This window comes from Vulpes lagopus, chromosome 10 (genome assembly GCF_018345385.1).
Source record: "Vulpes lagopus strain Blue_001 chromosome 10, ASM1834538v1, whole genome shotgun sequence".
In the NCBI taxonomy this organism is placed as follows: Eukaryota; Metazoa; Chordata; class Mammalia; order Carnivora; family Canidae; genus Vulpes; species Vulpes lagopus.
Genome location: NC_054833.1, coordinates 25,162,741 through 25,190,460, shown reverse-complemented (window position 1 = coordinate 25,190,460; position 27,720 = coordinate 25,162,741). Strand labels below are relative to the sequence as shown.

The 27,720-nt window shown below is 41.2% G+C and overlaps 1 protein-coding gene across 4 annotated transcripts in view; it reads right to left on the bottom strand.

Annotated features, from left to right (window-relative positions):
• Nucleotides 1–27,720, bottom strand: part of EXOC2 (exocyst complex component 2) — a 215,243-nt gene that overhangs the window by 167,545 nt on the left and 19,978 nt on the right. For all 4 annotated transcript variants that reach the window (XM_041769948.1, XM_041769949.1, XM_041769950.1 and 1 more), the window contains one exon: nucleotides 1,277–1,437. In XM_041769948.1, the coding sequence (XP_041625882.1) occupies nucleotides 1,277–1,394 (118 nt within the window). In that variant the 5' untranslated portion in view covers nucleotides 1,395–1,437. The remainder of the gene's footprint in view (nucleotides 1–1,276; nucleotides 1,438–27,720) is intronic.

Below are 27,720 nucleotides of genomic sequence, written 5' to 3'. Positions count from 1 at the left end.
GTGGCTCAGCAGTTTAGCGCCTCCTTCAGCCCAGGGCCTGATCCTGGAGACCCAGGATCGAGGCCGGCATCGGGCTCCCTGCATGGAGCCTGCTTCTCCCTCTGCCTGTGTCTCTACCTCTCTCTCTCTCTGTGTCTTTCATGAATAAATAAATAAAATCTTTAAAAAAAAAATAGGTGATGGGGATTAAGGAGTGCACTCGGGATGAGCATCAGGTGTTGTATATAAAGTGCTGAATCACTAAATTGTTCACCTGAAATGAACATTATACTGTATGTTAACTAAGTGTAATTTAAAAAAACAAACAACTTTAAAAAAAAAAAGACAAGCCAAGGATGGGAACCACTGACAAACATGAATGCTTAAATAATCAGCAGTAAAAATTTTCCATGTTATAGGGTAGGGGTGGGAGGCGACAGACACTATACAAATGAACATGTAAAAATATATATGGTAGAAAAGAAATTGAAGAAAAACCTTTTCCTAAAATAAATAATAAAAAAATAAATATATTTATACAGTGCCAACTGGATACACAGTATGCATGTCCCTGAACTTACAAAGATTTCAAAAAAAAGAAACAGATCCTAAAAACCATAATTTAGCTTACCATAAATATATAAATATTAGGGGAGCCTAAATAAAAAGATAGATTAGCATGGGTGGGAATTAGTCTGAAGAGCTTTTTTTTTGTTGAAAATCTCAAGTTACTATTTGTATTTCAGATTCATGATGGTGCTCTCACCCATGATGGAGCATAATGTGGCAGAGAAAAGGGAATAAGGTTCACAGGCCTTGGTAAAAATACGCACCTGATCAGAGTGGACAGTTTCTTCCAGGTGGAGTGAGGATAAGAGCCAAGTGGGACTGAGAGCTCCAGGAGATAGAGTTTAGATTTGATTTGAAGAGCAAGAAGGAACAGAAGAGGTATAATCCACAGAGCACCACAGAATACAGACAGTTGTAGACGAGGGGAGGGGGAAAGCTGAAGTGAGCAAATAGAGCTAGGACGCTCCTGGGCAATAGCAGGAGAGAGCAAAGCTGAGGAAACGTAGGCAAATCTCAGCTGTGGGAAACTTTCTGAACAACTTGGTGAAAAGCAAGTTAGACAAGATTTGATAAAATAATGATTTTAAACAGAAAAGCCAGAACAAATAACTCTTTCATCTTCATTCAGATCATTCTGTACAGACCATAATGTTGTCTTTCTATCACCTTGTCTCAACTGCCCACAATAAAAAGGCATTTACCTTAGAAACATAGTTCTTGCTCTTACCTATGAGGTCAGTTGGGCCAGTCCCCAGGTTTTCTCCTCTAATTGTGACCTTTGTCCACGGTATTCCTTCATTTGGAGAGATGCCTGTCACTAGAGGGGGTTGTCGTGATCGGGACATTGTACTTTGTGGAGCAAACGGGAGATCTAGTTAGAGAAGCAATCTGTTGAAAAAGAAAGAAAACGATTAGTGACAACTGAAATAAGCATTAGCTAAAAACACAAGAATGCTAGACATTCAGTACCAAAACACAAAAAGTATGCTTAAACATATAGTTTGAAATTTTTTAGCTGGCATTGAGCTTATCTGCCAACATCTACTGAACACTGAATTTATCAAGGACACTGCAACTAGTACTGTGGGGGGAAATGTCAGAAAAATAACAGACAACTAAGCCCTTGGTCCTGGAACTTTCAATATAATGACAGAACCTAATGTCACCATTTAGCTCCAAGCCTACACCTGCTTAATCCCAAAAATACAATAGAAACTAGTCTACTCTCAAAGCTGTTAAAGGAAGATGTCCTGACTAATCATGTCATAAAAATTAAAATACATTTATGTTCCATAGGTATACTGAACTTCACTTTATTTTTCTATTCTCTTTTTTAATGTGGTCAAATCAATATATTGACATTTTTATAAAACCTAGAATATAGTCATATAGGCAAAAGTATGAATTTGCCAACTATTCTGAGTATATAGCACAGCTGGTAAAGGTGTAGTTTCTAAGGTCAAATACATCCGTATTCAAGGCCCGGTGCTCCAATTTACCAATTCTGTTTTAAACCTTCTGTTTTCATATAGGGAAAATGGCCCTAATAATAATAGAACCTTTCCAAGGTTACACTTACGGTTACATAGGATAAATCCTAGCAAAGCACAGTACTTAGCATGTAGTAGGCAACAAATAAATAATAAAACCTCACTAATAAACCCCCACAGAGCCCCTCAATTGCTCAAAGTTTCAGATGCCCTAGAAGATGATGGCAAGGTTCAGAGCAAAATAGCAAGAACTTGCTGGTTATCTCAATCTTTACATACTGAGAAATTAGACACCCTGGCCTCTGCCTTCACCGTACAGTCAGCAGGAGATCAGTAGTTCAGTCTCTGAAGAAGCCAGACAGAAGAATATCAGGAATCAGGATACCAGACAGAGTAAGGGTGATGAAGTCTCAACCTGCAGAGCCAAGTATGGGACTACTTGGGCCTCTTCCTCCTCTGCTCTTCTACCTCTGTCAGCAAGGTCTGTGCCCACACTGCCCAACCCCACCTTGTCTGAATAAGGAGATTATTATTCTCCAGAGAAATTGAAGGGAAAAAAGGTCCTTCTCCCTCAAAAAAAAGGGGGGGGACCCCTGGGTGGCTCAGCAGTTTAGTGCCTGCCCTTGGCCCAGGGCGCAATCCTGGAGTCCCGGGATCAAGTCCCACATCAGGCTTCCTGCATGGAGCCTGCTTCTCCCTCCTCCTGTGTCTCTGCCTCTCCCTCTCTCTCTCTCTCTCTCTGTGTCTATCATAAATAAATAAATAAATAAATAAATAAATAAATAAATAAATAAATAAATCTTTAAAAAAAAAAAAAAAGACCTCCTTGCAATCATATCACCCAATGGAAAAGCCACTTACAAAGAAACTCTGCCCATACACAAACTAAACATATCAGCTATCCCCAGACTCTAAAACATACAAGGACAGCCAAAGACTATGTAAGATGGTCAAGGAAAATATATGAGAGAGATGGAAGTGAGATAAACAAAAAAATCCAGAGGAAACAAATAAAGCAGGTGTAACAGGCTAAACTGCATCCCCTAAAAAATACTATGTTGCAGTTCTAACCCTAGGACCTCAGAATATGATAGTATTTAAGAGATCAGGCCTTTAAAGAAGTCGTTAAAGTAAAATGAGTTCTTATAAGTGGGACCTAATTGAATATGCCTGGTGTCTTTATAAGAAAAGGAAATTAGGATACAGACACACACAAGGAAGACTGTGAGGACACAGGGAGAGGTCAGCTATCTACAAGCCAAAAAGACAGACCTCAGAAGGACCAACTCTCAAGATAATGGCAGATTAGACAAAGAATCTGGAAACGTGGATGCCAGAAGAGAGACTTAAAGGAGTTTGGGGGGATCCCTGGGTGGCGCAGCGGTTTGGCGCCTGCCTTTGGCCCAGGGCGCGATCCTGGAGACCCGGGATCGAATCCCACATCGGGCTCCCGGTGCATGGAGCCTGCTTCTCCCTCTGCCTGTGTCTCTACCTCTCTCTCTCTATCTCTCTCTCTCTCTCTGTGACTATCATAAATAAATAAAAATTAAAAAAAAATAAATAAATAAAGGAGTTTGGGGTATATATAATAAAGGTTGTTATTACTGACCTTTACCCCGTTTCTGGGAAACTCAAAATCCAAGAAGTGTCTTTGTTATTCATGAGACTTCAATATCATATGTATGTAATATTCATGACCCCCCAGTATCGTATTACATAATACTCCTGACAATTCAATGTCATATGTAGGTAATATTCATGACCACTCCATATCCGGAAGAGCAACATGAGATTAGAGGGTTGGGGTTCTGAGGCACATGACATCAGTGTGGCCTCTTCTGGAAAAGGGTGATAGGCCAGGAGACTGAGTTCAATCTCACGGCCAATGAGGCCATGCCTGTGTAACTTAGCACAACTAAAATAGCAAATTGACAACAACAAAAAACAAAGCACCAGAAAGACATTACCATTCACCCAGTAAACCAAATGAGACAACTCACGTTATCTTGAACACCTTCCCTATCCCAACTCTGGAATCAAACAATCAAAACCTTTGTCAGAATCCAAAGTCATCTGTTCCTCTCAGTTCTACTGTTGCTTGCCTAGTTAAGACCTTCATCTTCTCTCCATGGATACTGAAACAGACTTTGCTTTTTTTTTTTTTAAAGATTTTATTTACTTATTCATGAGAGACACAGAGAGAGAGAGAGGCAGGGACACACACAGGCAGAGGGAGAAGCAGGCTCCATGCAGGGAGCCCAATGTAGGACTGGATCCCAGGTGTCCAGGATCAGGCCCTGGGCTGAAGGCAGGCGCTAAACCGCTGAGCCACCCGGGCTGCCCCTGAAACAGACTTCTAACTGGTCCTCTGGCCCTATATTCTCTCCACTGTAATCCACTCTCACCAAACACCAGTTAATTATCTAAACTACACATCTTATCAACATCTCCCCAGCTTTTGAAAAAAAAAATCCCATGCCACCCCCAATCTTAGAAGTCTCCAGTGCCCACAAAATCCTTACTGTTTTATTAAAACCTGTCACAACTAGATTGATTATTCTGTACTTCCTACTTCGCCTTCAATCATTTCCTGCATTCATCTGATACTAACCATAGAAGCCCATTCACCTTTTATGAATCATCAGGTACTTTTATGCCTTCATGATTTATCTTGTGTTGACTAAATAGAAAGTCTTCCAAAGTTTGTTAAATCCTTACCAACACTTCAATGTCAATGTTAAATGTGACCTTCTCTAAAACAGTCTCTTGATCCCTCTTCTATGGTGCTTCTGATGCATAGTTCTAATCTTCACTGTGATAAATCTTAGATACCATGTTTATGTCTCCTCTTTGAAAACATAAGATGTTTAATCAACTCTATACCCCCAATGCCTGTCAGTACACTAACTGACACAAAATAAAAATGCCATATGACTGCTGAAAGAAGTCACATAAATGTTTTCGGAATGTTTCATGGTATCAGGGTTTCAGTGGAATTAGAATAAGACACAGAAGAAATACAAGGAGTAGAGAATACAGACAAGGAGCTATTAGGTATATACATGCAAAAAACTTTTTGAAATTCAAAAGACATTTGTAAGTAACAGCATTAAAAAGGACAACATACTCAGGAATAAATTTTACAAAAGAAGTGCAAACCTTGTACTTGGAAAACCACAAGACAACACTGTTGAAAAAAATTAAAAACCTAAGTAAATGGATAGGAAGACAAAATATTGTTAAGATGACAATACTCCTCCAGTTGATCTACAAATAAACTGCAAACCCCAGCAAATTCTTGACTTTTTTTGCAGAAACTGACAAACTGATCATACAATACTATAGAAATGGAAAGGACCCAGAAGAGCCAGAGGAATCTTTAAATAGAGGAACAAGGGTTGGAGGATTCACATTTCTTGATTTCAAAACTTACTACAAAGCTATAAAAATCAAGAACAGTGTGATACTGGCCTAAGGAAAGATGGAATAGATCAATGGAATAGACTTGCAAATCCAGAAATAGAACCTTACAAATAGTCAATTGATTTTTGAACAATAGAGAAAAAATACTCTTTTTAACAAACATTGCTAGGACAACTTGACAACCATATGTAAAAATCTGCAGTTGGATCCTTTCCTTATAACATATATAAAAATTTACTCTAAACATAGTATAGACCTAAATGTACAAGATGAAACTATAAAACTTTTTGAAGAAAACACAGAAGTAAGCCTTTATGATCTTGGGTTAGGCAAACCTTTCTTAGCTACAACACTAAAGAAACAAAAGGAAAAAAAGAGATAAACCAGACTTGGTCAAAAGCAAAAACCTTTGTGCTTCAAAGGACATCATCAAAGGTAAAAAAGACAACCCATAGGAGAAAACATTTGCAAATAGTGTATGAGAAACTTATACCCAGAATATATAAAGAATAATTACAACTCATTGCAAAAGCAAATAACACAATTTAAAAATGGGAAATAATCTACACAGACTTTCCTGCAACAAAGATACCAAAAGTCCAATAAAGATATGAAAAGATGCTCAAGGACATTAGCCAAGGAAAAGCAAATCAAACCCACAATGAAATGCCACCTTGTACCCACTAGGAGGCTATAATCAAAAAGGCAAAAAATAATGTGTTGGCAATGAGGTAGAAAATTAGAACCACTGTGCATTGCAGGTGGGAACATAACAGGTACACTCTGGAAAGCAGCTTGGCAGTTCCACAAGAGGTTAAACAAAGAGTTAATATACAATTCATTGATTCCACTCCTTGATTCCACTCACTTCCATCTAACCAAGTGAAATGAAAACATATGTACACATAAAAACGGGCCCATGAATCTTCAAAGTAGCATTATTATGTAAAATCAAAAAGTGGAATCAACGCAGTATTATGTAAACTGATGAGGAGGAGGAGGCAAGACGGAGGAAGAGCGGGGTCCTCCACTCACCTGATCCCACCAACTTACCTAGATAACTTTCAAAACATCCTGAACACCTATGACTTTGACCTGAGATGTAAAGAGAACAGCTGGGATGCTAAAGAGAGAAAAGTGATCAGGTCTGACAAGGTAGGAAGGTTAAGAAGAAAGGTGGGGGAGGCGCGCCAGGCAAACCTGGCCCAAAGGGGAACCGCCACCAGCGCTGGAACTTTAAAAATCCACGCCTGAGTCTTCCCTGACTGAAAAGTCCTTGGCAGGGAAATAGGGCACAATCACAGGAGGGGCAGTGAAGCCTCAATATTCCCAGAGACACTATAAGAGGAGGGGTGGGCGGGAGAAAGCTCACCACAGACCATGGTCGGAGCTCCAGAAAGGGCTGGAGTGCAGCCCTCAGGGCATTTGGGAGAAGCCAGTGGGTTATGCGGTGGCTCCACAGGTCCCGTTAACCTAGAGCCCAGTAACGGACTGAGGCAGCTGTCCTCCGTTCCCTTCGGGAGAGGCGACGCGGAGTGGCACAGGCCCCTCCATCAGAGGGGGCAGGAGGGGGCAAATCCGGGTGACCTCTGTTTACCCAGGGGCTGGCAGAAACAGGGAGGACACAGGAAAGCAAGAACTCTCCTGCCACTGGACACCCTGCAAGCTGTGCAGATCAGTGCACCCACTGCCCCCAAGAGCACCTAGGCCACTGGGGACTGGGACACTGCGGTTCAGTATTCTCAGGGAGCTCTTGGCTGCAGAGCTGGAGATCTGGCTGCTGCCATTTTTTTCTTCTTTTTTTCTCTTCTTTTTGCCTTTCACCTGGAAGAGGCAGGGCTTCTAGGGAAAAAGGCCTCATGGGATAAAAAGCTCATAATCACCGGTACCTGGCACGGGGTGGGGCATCCCTGCCAAAGCACACACACTTGAGAATCAGCACAGCAGGCCCCTCCCCAGAAGACCAGCTGGAAGAACAGGGGAAGACCAAGTTTACTGACCAAGCAGTACTGGAAAGCTCCAAGACTGAGGGAAAATAGTACATTGAATGAGAGGGTTTTCTTTCATTACAATTCATCTTGATTTCATATTAAAAATTTCTAATATATTTTTCTTTTCCTGCCTTAACTACAATATTTTACCAACTCTTCATTTTTAAGGTTTTTCCTTTTTGAATTTCATATTTCTACAATTTCATGTCTTAGATATATTCTTCATTTTTTGATGCCTTCAACATATTGAATATAATTTTGGTAGATTACGAGTTATGCTTTTTGGTTTTTGTTCTTTCTGTCTCATTTTGTTGTATAACAGTGGAAATTAGTAACTTCTAACACATGGACCAAAATACACACAGAAAGAAATGGAACACCAGGGTGGCTCATTCTGTAACACTATATTGCTCCTTCCCATTCTACCCTCCTCTTTTAACTTGCTTATGTTTCTGTGATTGATGGTAGGTCTCTATATAAATTCTGCTGGTTTTTTATAAATTTGGAATTGATCACCATCTAACATACAGAAAAAATACACTCTGAACCAAGAGGATGACCCTCTAGGTCTCTTTAGGGACGATATTCTCTGTCACCATTTCCTCACCACCCCCTTTCTTTGTTTTTGTTTTTGTTTTTCTTTTTTGATTCTTACTATTTCATTTTAAAGTTTGTTTTTGACTTTAGAGGCCCTTTTCTCAGGAAATTGAAGGAGTCATCAAAAACCTCCCAAGACACAAAAGTCCAGGGCCAGATGGCTTCCCGGGGGAATTCTTTCAAATGTTTAAAGAAGAAACAATACCTATTCTGCTAAAGCTGTTCTGAAAGAAAGGGACAGAATACTTCCAAACTCATTCTTTGAGGCCAGCATTACCTTGATCCCAAAACCAGACAAAGACGCCACCAAAAAAGAGAATTACAGACCATTATCCCTGATGAACATGGATGCAAAAATTCTCAACAAGATACCGGCCAATAAGATCCAACCATACATTAAGAGGATTATTCACCACAAACAAGTGGGATTTATCCCCAGGATACAAAGGTGGTTCAACACTCATAATACAATCAACGTGATAGATCACATCAACAAGAGAAAAAAACAAGAACTATAGAGATGCATGTACTAACATGTTCATTATTCACAATAGCCATAGGTTGGAAATAACCTAAGTGACCATCAGTGATGAATGGATAAAGAAAACATAACATGCACTTACAATAGATTATTGTTTAGAAAAGAAGGGAATCTTGCCATTTGTGGCAACATGGATAATACCGGAGAACATTATGCTAAGTGAAATAAGCCAGAAGGAGAAAGACAAACATCACATGGTATCACTCACATGCGGAACTTAAAAAAAAATTTTTTTTAAAGACTAACTCACAGAAACAGAGTAAAATGATAGTTGTTAGGGGTCATGGGGTAGGGGAATTGGGGAAAAGACAGTAAAAGGATACAAACTTTCAGTTACAAATAAGGTCTAAGGGTCAATGGTGATCACAGTTGGTAATACTATATTGTATAACAGAAACTTGCTAAGAGAATAGAACTTAAGTGCTTTCACCAAAAAAAATTTAAAACCGGTAAATATGTGAGGTAATAAATGTGTAGATCTACCTAACTGTGGAATGTATATAATATCTCAAAGTATATAATATCAAATCACCATGCTGTACACCTTAAGTGTAATTTTATCAGTTATATACTTCAATAAAACAGGCAAAATTTTAAAAAGCAATAAAATTGGTTATTTCAAATAAAGGAACCTCACTGGCAATAAATCCATATGATAAGAAATGCTGAAGGAATTTCTTCACTCTGAAGTTGGAATGACACCACATAGTAATTTGAAAGATTTCATAATGAGAAAAGGATGAATTCATCAGGACATAACCATCTATAAACTGTGTGTATACCCTAGTAACACAGCTTCAAAACACATGAAACAAATGCTGAGTTAAAGAGTGGCAGAAATCCACAATCATGGTTAGGTATTTTAATATACTCTTTAAATAGGGGCACCCGGGTAGCTCAGTTGGTTAAGCATCTGAGTCTTGACTTTGGCTTAGGTCATGATCTCAAGGTCCTAAGATTAAGTCCCACATCAGGCTCTGTGCTGGGCCTGGAACTTGCCTATGTTCTCTCTTTCCTTCTCCCAGTGCCCCGCCCCCCAGCCCCTTCCCTCACTGGCATGTCCAAATACTCTAAATAAATAAATAAATAAATAAATAGGGATAACAGTTAAACAAAAATTTGTAAAGCTATAGAATATAGGAACAATACTACTGATCATGTTGGCCTAAATGACATTTACCAAAGCTCCTTTTCAAGTGTTTCAAGAACGTTCACCAAGATAAGACTATATGGTAGGCCATAAAGTAAGTCACAATGAATTCCAAAGACTGAAATTCCAAAGACCACAAAAGAATTAAATTAGAAAGCTAGAGCAATACAATATTGAGAAAAGTAAACAAGTATTTGGAAATTAAATAACACAAATAAGCTAATAGTCAAAAAAATAATGAAGAGGGAAATAGAAATTTGAACTGAATGTTAATGAAAATATCATCAGGAACTCCTGGGTGGCTCAGTGGTTGGGCATCTGCCTTTGGCTCAGGGCGTGATCCTGGAGTTCCAGGATTGAGTCCCACATCAGATTCCCCACAGGGAGCCTGCTTCTCCCTCTGCCTGTGTACTCTACCTCTCTCTCTCTGTGTTTGTCATGAATAAATAAATAAAATCTTTAAAAAAATAAAGAAATCTTAAAATATATATATACATATATATTACATATATACATAATCATATATACACATATACAATATATATAATATGTATAATATATACATATATATAATCAAATTTGTGAGATGTAGCCAAAGCAGTGCTTTAAAAGCTTATAATAAGAGGACAAATATTAAAACTAAGGATATGTGTTTCTACATTAAGAAATGAGAAAATGCAAAGCTAACTAAACACAAAGGTACTGGGAAGAAGAACAAAGGAAGTAGAACAAGGAAAATAACAAAGACTGGTAATCAAAAACAAACAAACAAAAAAAGAGAGAGAGAAAATAAAAAGAATCAAGAAAAAATTCTAAAACCAGAACCCTCTGCAAAAATTAACCAATAAACCCTAGCAAAGTTCTCTTTAAAAAAAGAAACACAAATTACCAATCTCAGGAATGAAAGGGCAGATAACTACAGACACTAAATATATTTTTTAAAGAGTAATGATGGCATATTACGAAAAACTTCAAGCCAATAAATTTTACAACTTGGATGAAGTAGAAAATTTCCTTAAAAGGATAAGTTACCAAACTAACACAAGATAAATTTAAAAAATCTCAATACCTTCATGTTTATTAAATAAATTAATGATCAAAAACTTTCCTACAAAGAAAACTCCAGACCTAGTGGTTTCACTGATAAGATCTATCAAACATTTAAGGAAGAAATAATACCAAGCCTACACGAATTATTTCAGAAAACCGAAGCAGTGGGAAGACATCATGACCACGTGGGGTTTATCCCAGTCATGCAAAGGTAGTTTAACTTTCAAAATCCAATTATTATAAATCACATTAAAGTAAAAAGAATAACCATGTATTTATCTAAATATAGAAATATTTGACAAAATTCAACATCTATTCATGATTTTTAAAACCTCAACAAACTAGGAATAGAAAGGATCTCTTAGTTAAGAAAGGAAAATGGAATGGGAGGGACCATCTAACATTACACAAATGATGAAATACAATGCCTTTCTTTCCTCTATGAAAGGCAAGAATGTCTCTCTCATCTTGTCTATTTAACACTGTTCTAGAAATTCTAGCCAGTGCAATAAGCCAAGAAAACTAAAGAAATAAATGGCCTAAAGATAGCAAAGGAAGAAGTATTTTCCAGATGACATGATTGTTTATAAAGAAAATCTTAAGGCATCTCCTAAGCAACTAACAATACTAATAACTGAATTTAGCAAGATCTTAGTATTCATGGTCAATACACCAAAACTAGTTATTTTAAAATTCTAGTGGGAAATAATTAGAAATTATGTTTTAATTCTATTTGAGAATATTATTATAAAACCAAAATATGGTTCACTTGGGTGACTCAGCAGCTGAGCATCTACCTTTGATTCAGGACGTGCTCCTGGGATCCTGGGATGGAGTCCCATGTAGGGCTCCCTGCAGGGAGCCTGCTTCTCCCTCTGCCTGTGTCTCTGCCTCTCTCTCTCTCTCTCTCTCTCTGTCTCTCACAAATAAATAAATAAAATCTTTTAAAAAATAAAATAAAACCAAAATACTTAAAAATACATTTAATAAAAACAATGTATAGGACTTCTTAAAAACTTTAAAATACAGCAGAGAGGGGGAAAAAGAGAAGACCTAAATAACTGAAGATCTATACAATTACTATGGGCCATAAAACTCAATGTTATTGAAATATCAATTCTCCCCAAACTGACATATAAGTTGCAACCTTATGTAAAGAAACTGGCAAGCTGATACTAAAATTCCCATAGATATTCAAAGAACTTGCAATAACCAAAACTACTTTAAGGGAAAAAAAAGTTAGAAATCTCTTAGAGAATATGATTTCAAGACTTATGAGAAATCTACAATAGTCAAGATAGTGAGTTGTTGGCATAAGGATAACCTAATGAAAGAGCTTCTGGAACAGAACAGAGTTCATAAATGGACCCACACCTGTAAATCCAATTGATTTTTGACAATGCAACAAAACAATTCAGGGGAAATAAAAATATTTTCATCAAATGGTGTTGAAATAACTAGCTATCCATATGGGGGGAAAAAGAACCTCACACCACTTACAGAAATTAATTCAAGATGGATCATAGATCTAAACATAAAAGTTAAAATGATAAACAATAAAGAACAGAGTATCTCCATACCTGGAGATTTTTTTCAACATGGCAAACAATAACCATACAATGAAAACTCTGGGATATTTAGACCATCAAAATTAAAACTTTCTCATCAAGTTGGTGAGGATGTGGAGAAAGGGGAATCTTCTTACCCTACTGGTGGGACTGCAAACTGGTGCTGCCACTCTGGAAAACAGCGTGGAGGTTCCTCAAAAAGCTAAAAGTAGAACTACCCTAAAACCCAGCAATTGCACTGCTAGGTATTCATCCAAAGGATATAAATATATCAATTCAAAGAGGCACGTGCACCCCAATGTTTATAGCAGCAATGTCCACAGTAGCCAAAATAAGGAGAGACCAGATATCCAACGACAGATGAATGGATAAGAAAGATGTGGTGTGTGTGTCCGTGTACATACATATACACACAAAGGAATATGACTCAGCCATTGATGAATGAAATCTTACCATTTGCAATGACATGGATGGAATAAAGGCTATTAGGCTATATAAAATAAGGCAATCAGCAAAAAGTCAAATATCCTATTATTTCACTCATATATGGAATTTAAGAAACAAAACAGATGAACATAGGGGAAGGGAAGAGAAAAGTAGAATAAGACGAAATCAGAGGAGACAAACCATAAGAGACCCTTAACAAACAGTTGCTGGAGGGGAGGGGCGTGGAGGGATGGGAGAACTTGGTGATGGGCATTAGGGAAGGCACTTGATGTAATGAGGACTGGGTGTTATATGCAACTGATGAAGCACTAAATTCTGTCTCTGAAACTAAAACAAAACAAAACAAAAAAATCTTTCTTGTCAAAAGAAAATAAATAGGCTAACCATGTATAAGCAGAAAATACTCTCAATAGATCTAACAAATGATTTTATATAAAGAATTTTTCAACTCAATAAGACAAGCAACCCATTTTTAAAAGATGGACAAAAGCTCTGAAAAACCTCTTCATAGAAGATACATGAACTCAATTTTTTTAAACACACACACATATATAGATATATATATATATGATATATATGACAGACACATAGGGAGATGTAGGTATTTGGTAGGTTGTGTGTCTCCTAGCTTTGTACGCAGTAAGAGGCTACAAGTAATATCACAAGAGTAGTAATGAGCATACCTAGCTTCTAAATACCATTATCCAATAAAAGGAATCAGAATCCTTAGAGAAATGGCTGATTCCAGGACTAACACAGGACAAGTATAAGATAAGCCTAAAACACTGTGTTATGCCAGCAGAGAAGTACTCACTGGAAGGGCTCCTATTACCCAAATCTGAGATATTTGAGCACCAAAAAAATTAATGACAGCAAAGAACTGTAATATATTACAAAAGAAAATATGGGGATCCCTGGGTGGCGCAGCGGTTTGGCGCCTGCCTTTGGCCCAGGGAGCGATCCTGGAAACCCGGGATCGAATCCCACGTCGGGCTCCCGGTGCATGGAGCCTGCTTCTCCCTCTGCCTATGTCTCTGCCTCTCAATCTCTCTCTCTCTCTGTATGTGTGTGTGTGACTATCATAAATAAATAAATAAATAAAATAAACAAATAACCAAATAAATAAATAAATTAAAAAAAAAAAAAAACTATGGAAGTCAATGCTATCAACATAAATCAAGGAAAACATAAACACAGAAGAAAATTCTCCTTACAGAATGTTAACTAAGAAGATAAGGAAGTTATGATGCAAATATTATCAATGGATGCTAAAACTAGTGTTTTGCTAAAAAAAAAAAAATTCACATAGTTTCAAAGCATCTCTCTACAAATTACCTACAAATGGAAAAATAGTAATTTTACAGAAGATCAGTTATCACATCAATCAAGTGATTCAAATTAAAATCATCATTAAGACAGACAACACGTTCTTCTTAACATCACTGGTCATGTTCCTGCCAAAAATGTGTGACCTAAAATTCATCATCAGAGAACCTTAATTCACAGACATTCTACAAAATAATTGGTCTATACTCTTTGAAAATGTCAAGGTCTGGGACGCCTGGGGGGCTCGGCTCGGTGGTTGAGCGTCAGCTCAGGGCATGAGCCTGGAGTCCTGGGATCAAGTCCAGGGATCGAGTCCCAGGATCGAGTCCCGCATCGCTTCCCCGCAGGGAGCCTGCTTCTCCTTCTGCCTGTGTATCTGTGTCTCTCATGAATAAATAAATAAATTATTTTAAAAAAAAAGAAAGAAAATGTCAAGGTCAAGAAAAACAAAGAAAGGCTACAGAACTATTCTATATTAAAGGACAGTAAAAACTTTAAAAGATAGTGAATGTACTCTATGATCCTGGATGGATTCTGAAGTTAAAAAAAAAAAATACTTTCTGTAAAGTACATAACTGGACAAATTATCAGCATTTGAATTTTAACTGTGGATTAGATGATATGGTACTAATATTAAATTCTGATCTTGATAAGTGTACTGTGGTAATGTAAGAGAATGTCCTTGTTCTTAATAACTACATATTGAAGTATTTCAGAGAAAATGATATTTGCACCATATTTTCAAATCATTCAAACAAATACTTACAGACTTAAAGTAAGGCAAAAATAAAATAATAATAAAAAATAAAACAAAGACCACCATCATACCAGAACGAAGACGGCTGGGGCTGGTGGGCTAAATAGTTGATGGGGATTAAGGAGGGCACTTGTGACGAGCACCAGGTGTTATACGGAAATGCTGCATTGCTAAATTCTTCACCTGAAATTAGTATTACACTGTATTGTTATCTAACTGGAATTTAAATAAAAATTTGAGGAAAAAAAGAAGCATAAAAAAGAAAAGTAAAAATTGGTAAGTCTAAAGAGTTTACAGTTGTTATTTACCACAATTAAAAAAAAAAAACTTTATAGGAATGAGTTACTTTTACTTTTTTTGAAGGTTTTCTGTTAAGTCTGAAGATATATCTAAATAAATAGTTATCAAAATTAATGCTTTGGTAATATTTTAAAATAAAGCAAAACTAAAATTGATATTCTCCTACTAATCAATATATAAAGCCCACTGTTAGTCAAAAAATAATATTTATTTTTACATTCACATTAATGCACAAATAAGCAATGAATAAACAGTCATAAAACAACAGACATGATAAAATGAGTGTTTGGTTAAAAAAAAAAAGATTAAACCAAAACCCATATAATTAACTATATTTAATAAATACACTAAAATTATAGAAATTTCTGAAATAAGTATTCTTTTAAGAGGTCATACTATTACTATCTCTTTAAACATGTTTCTAAACATGTACAAAAGAGTTGAAAGCTTGTTTTGAGAATGTGCTTGAAAATGACTATAAATTGATAAACCTGAAATTTGGTAAGGTAACACATATTAATAAAAACTTTCAAGAGAGCAAAATTGTATTTCAACACAAAGTTCTGAAGACTGCTTTAAGAAACAGAAATCACATTGCCCCAAAAGATACCGTGTACCAGTGCGGGGAAAATAAAAACTAAGGGGAAGAATGGGTAATTACGCTGCCTCACTGATTAACACCTACAGCTCCTGACAAAGAAAAATGCTTCGTTCCACTGGCATCGAAACAGACCACCACTGAGGGGGGCTTAATAATCTATGCTGATCCCGGTCTGCAGGACTAGACTATAAAACAAGAGGCATGTGGCTTCAACTGGTTACTTCAGAATCTGGTCTACTTCACATAAAAAATAAAATTTTAGGCAGAAATATTCTACAATCTACATTTCCAGAAAAACAGTAGGGCAAAAACATAAGAAATTACCACTGACACTAATATTACTGAAAAGGTGATTAATAAAATATTAGACTGTCAGCTCCCCTTCACACGGTGGTGCTGATTACCAGCAGACGGACGTGCCAGTTCCACGGAATCAAAGCCCAGAGACTTGATCCAATTAATGCCTAGACCCCTCATCTGAAGAAACCCAGAGATGTTAAATGATTTTTTTCAAGGTCAAACACCTAATTACTCATAAAACAGACCAGATCCTTAGTTTCCTGGGTCACAGGAGTCTAATTATCACTCTTTCCTTCACTCCACCCTGCACACTATTGAGGTCAGTTCATTTCCAACAGCCCACGTTCTGAGAACCGTAGCTGCTTCCTATGTGACTGAGGAATTCTCGCCCTGGTATGAGACACAAGTGAAATTAGAATACCTCTAGTTTCAAAAAGAAGAAGAAGAAGAAAGAAGAAAGAAGAAAGAAGAAGAAAGAAAAAAGAAGGAAGAAGAAGAAGAAGAAGAAGAAGAAGAAGAAGAAGAAGAAGAAGAAGAAGAAGAAGAAGAAAGGAAGAAGAAAAAAGGAATAAGAAGAAGAAAAAGAAAAGAAAAGAAAAGAAAAGAAAAGAAAAAAGAAAAAAGAAAAAAGAAAAGGGAAAAGAAACTCAAAATAAAACGACGACAGGGCATTTCCAATTTACTTCCAGTATTTCAAATCCATTTTGAGGGCATGATCATAATGTTAACGATGCTAACCTCAAAGTTTATCCAAGTAAAACAAAGTAATGTCTAGTAACAATAGGTAATGTCTGGGCCACTACTGAATGAATCAAAAAGTATGATCTATTTTCTTATTTATGATTAAGGAGTACAGCTGTGTTCCAGATACAAATCAGAGGCAGCTGAAAACCCAGCATTCACTTTATCAGTTCATATGCCAAAATTAGTGGTATTTCCTTACCATGAAACATCACTTACTTGTCCCTAAACAAGGGCACACCGTTGTCTTAGGAAGACCATTAAGCCACTTCATTTAGAAACATAAGAGTATCTACTTTCGTACGCTATAATGTCCAAAACACATGCCACAGTGCCCACCAGAGTCCACACTCAATTATTCGTGGAATGAATTATGCAAAGAAAGATCTCTTTTCAATCCACCTCCAGTTAGAAATACCCTACCTTACGTTACGTTTAGCATCGCAGCTAAATAATCCCTTAGCATTCTCGGGAAAGAATCTTAAGCCTTGAGAAACAGAATTCATTTGAGAACATTTTCAGTTTCACAACCCATGCCAGACTAAGAGGAATATTTTTAAAGGAAAATTCTCAGCTATAGTTGTCATTAAGTGCCTACAAATCTGCCTCACAAAGATTTTCCAAATGCAATAAACCAACAGTCTTTCAAATTTGTCCGAAGGTCTTTCTTACACAAACACGCTAGGCAGAGGTTGACAAAAGTTTGACTCTGCCTGTCATAAACCTCACTTAATTAAAATAATAGTCGTGATATTACGTAGCCATTTAAGACTATGAAAGAGGTAAGGAAAAGTGGATAAACCTACCCTAAAAGTACACACGCCACGAGCTGATTTCACCTTTTGAAAGCAGAATGAGAGACCAGAAGTAGCTGTCGCTACTCCCACAAGGAGAGTAACTGCAGGTACAGGATAAGCCACCTCTATCAGGCAACATCCTCACGCAAGCACACTAATAATAAACCGGGATTAGATGACACAAAGGGGCAAATGACAAAGGCTGGCCGTGCCGGGGCACCTGCTTGGAATTCCGCGTGCCCCCACAGGTGTGTGCAGGTGGGCTGCAAATCCTGCTGCGCTGACTCTCAGCCTAACAGCTGCCGCGCACACGCGCGCCCGTTACCACCCGAGGTCACAAGTCCGCTGAGAAAGGAACCGCAATTCTGCTGTGGCTTCGGACTCGTGTAATTTACCAAGCATCTTTCGACCACCAGGACCTGTACAGGGATAACCAGCTAGTACACACTGGCCTGCTCTCCTCTGATACGGGGCAGTACACTCGCACAGAAGCAAGTATTTATCACTTACAGTATACTCATGAGTGACCTTTTCAATAGTGGAATGAAAAATAGTACAAATGTGTCAGATAAATAAGCCAGTATAGTTTTTAGCAAATGACATCCAGGGAGGCAATAGAAGCTACACGTTTACGGACATAAGGCAGCACTTCAATACATTTCATCAGTGATTTATTTTCTGAAGATAGTGAAACATAAAGGCCTAAGTGTTTTCTTGCTTCTTAGTATTGTTTCTCTAAAAGAAAGAAACAGAAGCGGAAATAATTTCTAAACTTGATGCCTTGATTCTTTAATGTGAGGTCTTGGTCTTCCAAGGAATTACCATTTTGTGGCAAATAAATTCCTTCCTACCAGCAAGAACAAAGGATTATCTTCACGCAAGGATGATATGACAATGGCTTTTACCATGCTTTGGACTTTTTTTTTTTTTTTCATTTAAATTTTATCTTCTCAGATAAGTAACAGATTCACACGGGAATCTAGTTTATTTTTTTATAAACAAAAGTATATCCAAGCTGTCAGTCTCTGAAATAAGCCTCGATAGATCAAGCTCAAAAACTTGACACCTATAAATAGTTTGGAGATCTGGATTCTAAAATGGGTTCTGGCATTAACAATTAAAAATCCTTAGTTACTTTTATGCTCTCTGAAACTGTCTTCTCATCGATAAATAAGGTGGCTAGATGAGACCATCCCTAAGGCCCTTATAATTCTTGATTCTATGAGACTCGCACACGACCAGGCTTTTAAATTCAATTACTAATGTAAGACTAGAAACTGGCAATCCTTAGCTTTTCACAATTAAACCAAACTATAAAAGAACACGTTATTATTTTATCATTTTAAATTTTTAAAAATTATTAAATTATTAAAATTAAAATAGTTTTAAATTTTAAATAAATTTATTTAAATTTTAATTTTAAATAAATTCTATTAAAAGAATCCGAATTTTTAGATCTTATATTTAGATGTTACAGTATGAGATGGCCTATTAATTTTTCTTTAATAGCAACAAATCTGTAGGTTACCCCTCATATTTTCAAAAGTCGTATTTCAAAAACTAGTCTACAAAACTTTTATACTTTACATTAATGAATCATTAAAAGTTAACCATTATAATAATTCACCATAGGTAAAATGCACAATTATTTATTTTTCCAAAACAAATCATAGGTTTTTTTTTTCTTTCATTTCCCTGGTTGTATTAAATATAGAGAATAGAAACAGAAACAGACAAAGAGAGGGGGAGACTGAAGGAAAAGGAGAAGAGGTGGTAGAATAAGTAAAAAGGTAGACTTTTACCACAGCTTGAAAATTCTCCTTTGATTAATAAACCAAAGAAAAAACTAGAAAAGATACTAGAAACAAACATAAGTCATTTCTGTGTTATGTACAGAAAAAAAAGTCTGCATATCTTATAATTTTCTCACTAGGTTAAAGTATTTGTTTTGCATTTTCATCTTTCATTTAAAGTCTACAAATAAGCTGGTGAGGGCAGGAGATTTTTAGAACATTAAAAATCACTTGTTTAAAAAAAATCTTTACAAACAGCTTTGAAAATACAAAATAATTTTGTATAACTTAGAAAAAAACTCAAGCTGTAATTTGGAAATAGTTATCTGTTAATAATTTATAACACTTTGAAATACTTTTGAAAACCACTGTTTAAACTTCCTGTATTGAAACCTGCAGACTACTGAAATGGCATCTAGTCAAAATGAAAGATCTTCAAGAGCCAGAGGTCAAGTGACTTGCCTAGATCTCACATTTCTGGGTTCTTTCCACAACACCATGAATGGAATTTAGAAATCAGCAAAACAAAATAAAATGAGCAAATTTAAGCATTTTATCATGAAATCTAGTAGGAAATTATTCATTACTGATTAAAATGTAGTCATGGGAATTTACTGAGTCTGCAAAAATAAAGGCTGCCAAGTTAACAGCTCGTCTTTTTGCATAAGCAATTAAAAAACTAAAATTTAATATTTAAGAATATGAACCTTCCCTCTAATCACTGCACCAGTCCTTTATAACTCCTCCTTCCTCTTCTCAAAATAATGAAGCATTAAGAATCATTTTCTAAATAGAATAAGGTAATACGGGCAGCCCGGGGGGGGGGGGGGGGGGGGGGGGGGGCTCAGCGGTTTAGCCCGCCTCCAGCCCGGGGCGTGACCCCGGGGTCCCGGGATCAAGTCCTGCATCGGGCTCCCTGCATGAAGCCTGCTTCTCCCTCTGCCAGAGAGAGAGAGAGAGAGAGAGAGAGAGAGAGAGGCAGAGGCAGGGTCTGTGTCTCTCATGAATAAATAAATAAAATCTTAAAAAAAAAAAAGAATAAGGTAATACTATGGGGGGGAAAATGGAAACCTAAAAGTTACCCACAAGAAAAAACTTGGTCCACAGAAATTGACTATTTCCTTGAACCCATGTGAATAAGATGCATTATTAGTGAACCTAATAAATAACCAATTCAAGCTCTGTAGATGATAAATCTAAAACCAGGAATATGTATTAATGTATATACCTTGACAAAACACAGCCTGTAGCCAAAACTGTATGATCTGCACAAACACTAGATACCTTGTATCTTTCAGATGCCACACTGAGCTGATTTTTAAGCAAAATCCTTCACAAAGTTAGACTTGTTTTAAAAGAATGAAGTTCCCATTTCACACCGTAGCATCTTATAATAGAAACTGATCCAGTGTTTCAAGAATTCAACATTTTTATTTTATTACAATCCTTTTTCCCCAAAAGTTAAGATAGAAAGTCCTTTTCTTTTTGGCATCTTAAAAAAAAAACAAAAAACCCTAAGTCAATAAACATAAAAATGCATTTTTCTTTCACCAGTGACTTTTTCAATAAAAGCTTTGCAAAGGAGGAAGCGCTCAGCCAAATGTACACTCCGTATAGGCCAGTGAGGTACAGACCTGCAAGCCGATGAACTCAGGGTCGGCTTCAGTTTTGGAAAGACCATAAGCTTACATATATACATAAGACAGGAATAGCATACTGGAGAGACATCCTCATGGACCAAAATGAGAGGAAGAAGAATATTGCTCAAAACATTGCACAAGGCTGTCAGAGGATTTATTTGCTGTCCCTCGAAAGACTGCAGAAGCTTCGAACTGTCTACGAGCGCTTGCAGCACGCTCTCCAGGTTTCTAGCGGACCGGGAGGATTTCCAGGGCTGGTAAAATACCTTTCAATAGGCACGGCGTCGGTTTGCACACTCACGTTCCTTTTGCACCTGGATTTGATCACTCAAGTTTGCTCCCCTTTGTACGCTGCGCTTCAGTCTTCAGAGCGCCTCGGGGTCCCCCCCAAGCCCTCGGGCCTCGGGGAAACCCCCTCCAGACCCATCACAGGCCCCACCTGCGGCAACAGCAGGTGCACGGCCACAGGCCTGGGCAGGGGCTGGGCAGGGGCCTGGGCAGGGGCCCGGGGCAGGGGGCTGGGGCAGGCCGGGAGGCGGTGTCCACACTGCGGGGTGGGGGCCCAGGCAGGCCCAGGACAGCCCCAACCGGCTCCACCAGGACAACACCCAGGCCAAACCCGGGCCTCTGGTCCCACCTTCAGCTGCCCTCCAACTCCTCCCTTAAGGTATTCGCCCTCCCACCCCAAGTAGGAGGATAGGCGACCCCAGAAATGCCCGGCAGCCTTCTCCACGCGGGAAGACCCCCTCCCGAGGGGAACCGTCCCTCTAGGAACAGCCGCAGGCCACTGGGCAGCAGTGGCCGCTGGGCAGCAGGTGCAGCTGCTTTCGCCCCGGTCAGCGTCCCAGGCTCCTGGGACCAAGCCCCGGTCAGGCCGCCCGCCCCGAGCGCTCGGGCTGTCCCTCTCCTCCTGCGCCTCCCCGCGCTCTCCCGCAAAGTTAAAAAAAAAAAAATCAAATTCAGAGAACACGGTCTCCATCAGCCAGGACACAGATGTCGGTACGGCTGTGTGTGCTCTACAGGACTGCAGCACGCGAGGCACACAGTGGCAGCCCGAGGTTTACCCGTAAAGTGCACGATGAACGCCTCCCCGTCGGCAAGTCTAGTCTACATCCCCCACAGGCCGCCTACTGTCCCACGGTACCGGTGTGCAATCTAAGTGGCATTTAGGCATTTTCTAAGTTTTTGCTCTTATGATCATGCAATGAACATTTTTCTATAAAACTTTTTTGTACATTTATCCAACTATTTCCCTGCAGCACATTCAAAGAGGAATCTCCAGTCAAAAGATGCGCATTTAAGATCCCAACATGGGGGCACCCAGGTGGCTCAGTGGTCGAGCATCTGCCCAGACCCCAGGGTCCTGGGATCGAGTCCCACATCGGGCTCCCTGCATGGAGCCTGCTTCTCCCCCTGCCTGTGTCTCTGCTCCTCTCTCTCTCTGTGTCTCTCGTGAATAAATAAAAGTCATAAAAAAAATCCTAACATGTGCGTGATCACCAAACCGGCCTGCAGAATAGTTTTATCAGCTCACCCTGCCACGGGGACGCTGCGCAGTAGGACTATGTTAAGTGTGTAGCAATCTGATAGGCAAAGTAAAATAAATGGTCTCACCTTGCATCGTGGGTGAATTCCATTTTAATGACCTTTGCAACTTTTTATGAAGTTTATTTTCCTTGATTTTAAGATCTCTAGTAAAAACATTATCTGTATTCTATACACTGTCGGTATCTCCCCCATTTATCATTTGTCTTCTCACATTGTTTATTGTGTTCTTTGTCCTTAGGAAATTTTGACTCTTTTTTAATGTCAAACCAATCGACCCTCTCTTTGCTACTCCTAGAATCATGCTTTCAAAGTTATGTTTCTGGTATTTTAGTACTGTTTTATCTGCTTACTCAACTCATTTGAGTTAACTTAACTTAGTTAACTATTTCGGAGTACTGCATAGCTAGTTGACCAAATGCCATTTCAATGTACAATCCACTGTCTTCTCCGCTGATCTGAAATGTCACTTTTATCAATGACAAAAATTCTCATTTGAAACTGTTTCTGGATCATTTATATTTTGTCTCACTGACTTTGCTACTATAACGTAATGAATTAATTTAATCAGATACCCAATAGGACAATTAATTTTCAGTAAATCAATTGAGCCAACTTGTCACAGGTATCGATATACATGAACTTTTAAAACACGGTGTGGGGCACCCGCGTGGCTCAGTCAGTTAAGCCTCATTTCGGCTCAGGCCATGATCTCGGGGTCATGTCAGCCTGTGCTCAGCTTGGAGTCGGCTAGGGATTGGATTCTGTTTCTGCCTCTCCCCCAGCCCCTCCTCCCACTCGTTCTCCAACCACCAATCATCAATCAATTTCAACAAAATATTGAGTAAGATTCTTAAAAGTAATCCTACTAAAATTTTGATGGATTATCACCCTGACATCCTATATTCCTGCTTGTCTATCTCTACTGACTAGACTGTAAGTTCCAGAAGAGAAGGGGTCTTTATACTTTCATGCGTTGCTATCCACCCAGCACTCAGAACATTCATCTGGATATAACTGACGCTCAACACGTATTTGTTAAATCAACAAATGTATCGATTACATTAACTACTCAGGTAATCTCAGGATACTTAAATTATCTGCAACACTGAATCCACTCATTCAGATCATTTATAACTGTCAATAAACTGTTCAGCTCTCAAACTCGTCAACTTACTGAGCACTGAGTCTCTCTCAGCTGAAATCATTTTCCAAGTGATCTTTTATATTGTCTCTGTAGAAAATCTGATCACCTTCATACGCTTTAATTTTGGCTTTTACCCTTCAATATTTATGTGTCACTGATTTTAACCGCCTTACTATTATTAGTACATTAACTGTAACTTCTAAAACAATGGTGAATAGCTATAATATTGGCAGGTACCTTTTATTTCTAACTATGAATGGTGATCCTCTAGAACAGTTTCTCAACCTGTTTTTCATGTGAAGAGTCTTTTTAGGTCTTTTTTTCTAATTGCCCGAAAGATATCTTAATATCATAAATACACTGTATATCTATCTGTATTGTGAACTGCTTGGATCTACACCTTACATAAAATTAAGGTATTTTTGTCGCCTCGAGGGCTAATTTTCAATTATTGCTCCTGTTGAGAATATGTGCTGTAGCACTGTATGTTTGCCATTAATATTACGTAGCTAAGACCTAACTATGTCACAGAAAATAGCTTTCTATCCTTATTTTGTTGAAAGTCTATCTTTAAAGGTAGAAATGGACGGTGAAATCTATCAAATTTTCTCAACATCTTTCGAGATGACTTTTTTAACCTATTAATATCATGAATTAAAATAATAAATTTCCTTTTAATGAATTAGTCTGTGTTCCAGGAATAAACATTACCTGGTTCCACTTCCTCAGGTTTTAAATATCCCTGGATTTGACTCCCTACTACTTTAAGAGTGTTACGTCTTCAATCTTATTTCCAATCAGTCTCAAATGGTCTTCTCTTGTACTGCTTCGCTCATCTTTGTATCGCCCAGAAGCACTCGGCAGCCACAGGTATCACTGAGCACCTACTGTATCCAGGGGCCGTGGGCTCTATTTTGTCTCCTTCTCCTGCCTGTCTAGGCTGAGCGCTTAGCTCGCCTGTCTCAGTCTAAGCCGCTGTTCGTCCTGCCCAGGGCGCTGGTCTCAGCAGAGTCTGACCCGCGGTGGTTTCGCTGCTGGGTCATCCACGGCCTGTGCTGCAGGTTTCACTGCTTCTCTGACCCAGGGTCAGCCTCAGGAAGCTCTCGGGAATCCCGCAGTTCAGGGTCTGTGGAACCCTGTTTCTGTTAGCATTAAGTTCCAGCTTTTACTTGCTTCGTTCTCCTTCCAGTGCGTCTGCTTGTTTTGGTCGTTCAGATGCTGTGACCTCGGGACCCAGGCCAGGATGATAAATCCGCGTAAACGCGCACCTCGAGCTCCGGCCGAGCGCCCCGGGACCGGCCCGCACTCCGTCGGCGCATGCGCAGTGCCCAGCGCTCACCTTCCTTCCCGTCTGCGCTGCGTGATCCTCGCGGGCGGGGAAGAACCCGGGGCGGGGCTCGATCCCCTCCAGAGAGAGATGGCGCGGATGGCGCCCGGCCTCCGGCTCCTCCGCGAACCCTCCCTTCACCCTTCAGGGCTGCCCCTCCCTCTCCCTACCGTACCGTCCCGCCCTCCCCCGTCCTCCCCGCCTCGCCTGGCCGCGCCCTGGACGGCGACCGCCCGCGACCCACGTGACGGCTCTGCTGGGAAACACGTGCCCGCGAGGCCCACGGCGGGACCCGCCCTCCGTGCCGCACAGCGGGGCCGCGGGGGCTGAGGGGGCCGCGGGGCCGCATGGGCGGGAGCTCGAGGCCTCGGACCCAGCCTGCTCCTCGCGTGCACGGCAGCCCCACCCGCCGACGCGCTCCGGGCGGCCGCCTACAGCCTGGGCCACCCGTGCGCAAGCAGGCCCGGCTGACCCGGCTGACCCGGCTGACCCGGCTCCCGGCTGACCCGGCTGACCTGGCTGACCCAGCTCCCGGCTGACCCGGCTGACCCGGCTGACCCGGCTGACCCGGCTGACCCGGCTGACCCGGCTGACCCGGCTGACCCAGCTCCCGGCTGACCCGGCTGACCTGGCTGACCTGGCTGACCCGGCTGACCCGGCTCCCGGCTGACCCGGCTGACCTGGCTGACCCGGCTGACCCAGCTCCCGGCTGACCCGGCCCCCGGCTGACCTGGCTGACCCGGCTGACCCGGCCCCCGGCTGACCCGGCTGCCCCCTGACCCGCCCCGGCTGACCCCCGGCGACTGCTGACCTGGCTGACCCAGCTCCGGTGACCTGGCTGACCCGGCCCCCGGCTGACCCGGGCTGACCCGCTCCCGGCTGACCCGGCCACCCGGCTGACCCGGCTGACCTGGCTGACCCAGCCCCGGCTGACCTGGCGCTGACCCGGCTGACCCGCCCCCGGCTGACCCGGCCACCCGGCTGACCTGGCTGACTGGCTGACCCGGCTGACCCGGCTGACCTGGCTGACCTGGCTGACCCGGCTGACCTGGCTGACCCGGCTGACCCAGCTGACCCAGCTCCCGGCTGACTCGGCCCCGGCGGCTGACCCGGCTGACCCTGCTACCCGGCTCCTGGCTGACCCGGCTGGCCCCCGGCTCCCGGCTACCTGGCGACCCAGGCTGACCAGCCGTGACCTGCTGACCCGCCCCGCTGACCTGGCTGACCCGGCTGACCCGGCTCCTGGCTGACCTGGCTGACCCGGCTGACCCGGCCCCTGGCTGACCTGGCTGACCCAGCTCCTGGCTGACCTGGCTGACCCGGCTGACCTGGCTGACCTGGCTGACCCGGCTGACCTGGCTGACCCGGCTCCTGGCTGACCCAGCTCCCGGCTGACCCGGCTGACCCTGCTCCCGGCCCGGTCGCAGCGCGGGGGCCCCACACGCTCCCGGGCTCCCCGGGCCCCAGGACGCCGCCGTCCGTCCCCGCCACCCCCTTGGCGGCAGTCCCCGACCGCGCCGCTCCCGTCACTGAACAGGCCGTCGGGTCAATGCCAGCTCAGCCACGAACAAGGCACCTGGGCTGCGCCTCCCTCTCCAACCCCTAAGGCTCCTCTGGGCGGACGCCGGCCTCGGACGTCATCACCTTCCGGAGGAGCCTCTCTTCATGCTTCGGGTGGAACAGGCTGACCGGAGGCACATTCCCCCCTTAGGATGGTCGATGAGCTGCGCCTACAGAGCTCCACGCTGGCGGGTCCCTCCAGCACGGGACGCCGCGCCCTCTTGCTCTTCCTGCTCGTGTGCTGTGTGAGAGGAGACCCCACGTCCTCTTACCCTTGCTGTCCCACACCGTGTCTCCTCTGGTCCACCTCAAGGCTACTTTGAATTTTCTGTAGTTTGAACAGAACCATAGTTTGGTTTGGTCTCCCACAGGTCCTGCCAGAGCACTCTCCGAGCTCGCGGGCTGCGTCTTACCCTCCCGCCCCGCCCCCACCCCCACCCCCACCCCCACCCCTGGCCTCCTTCCCGACTTCTCTCTCCCTGACTTGTCTGCAGTTTGAATATGTGTCTAAGTGTAGATCTTTCGTTATTTGTCCGCTTACTACACTGAGTTTCCTGACCTGTGATCATTAAGTTCAGAAAACTCTCAGCTGTTACTTCAAATACGTTTCCTGTTCCTTTCTCTCCTCCTGATGTTTGCACTATGCGTATCGTACCTTTTGTAACCGCCCCACGTCTTAGTGACTCTATTTTCCTCAGTTTTTTTCTCTGCATTTCAGTCACTGACACTTCTTCTAGGCTCAGTGCCTCTTTGCTCAGCGATACTCCGTCTACTGATAAGCCACCAAAGGGATTGTTTGTTTCAGCACGTTTTATTTCTTTTTAAAAAAAATTTTTTTATTTATTATTTATGATGGTCACACACAGAGAGAGAGAGAGAAGGAGAGGCAGAGACACAGGCAGAGGGAGAAGCAGGCTCCATGCACCGGGAGCCCGACGTGGGATTCGATCGGGTCTCCAGGATCGCGCCCTGGGCCAAAGGCAGGCGCCAAATCGCTGCACCACCCAGGAATCTCCCAGCACGTTTTATTTCTAATTCGTCTCAACACTTTCTTAAAGTTTCTCTCTGCTTACATTTCTC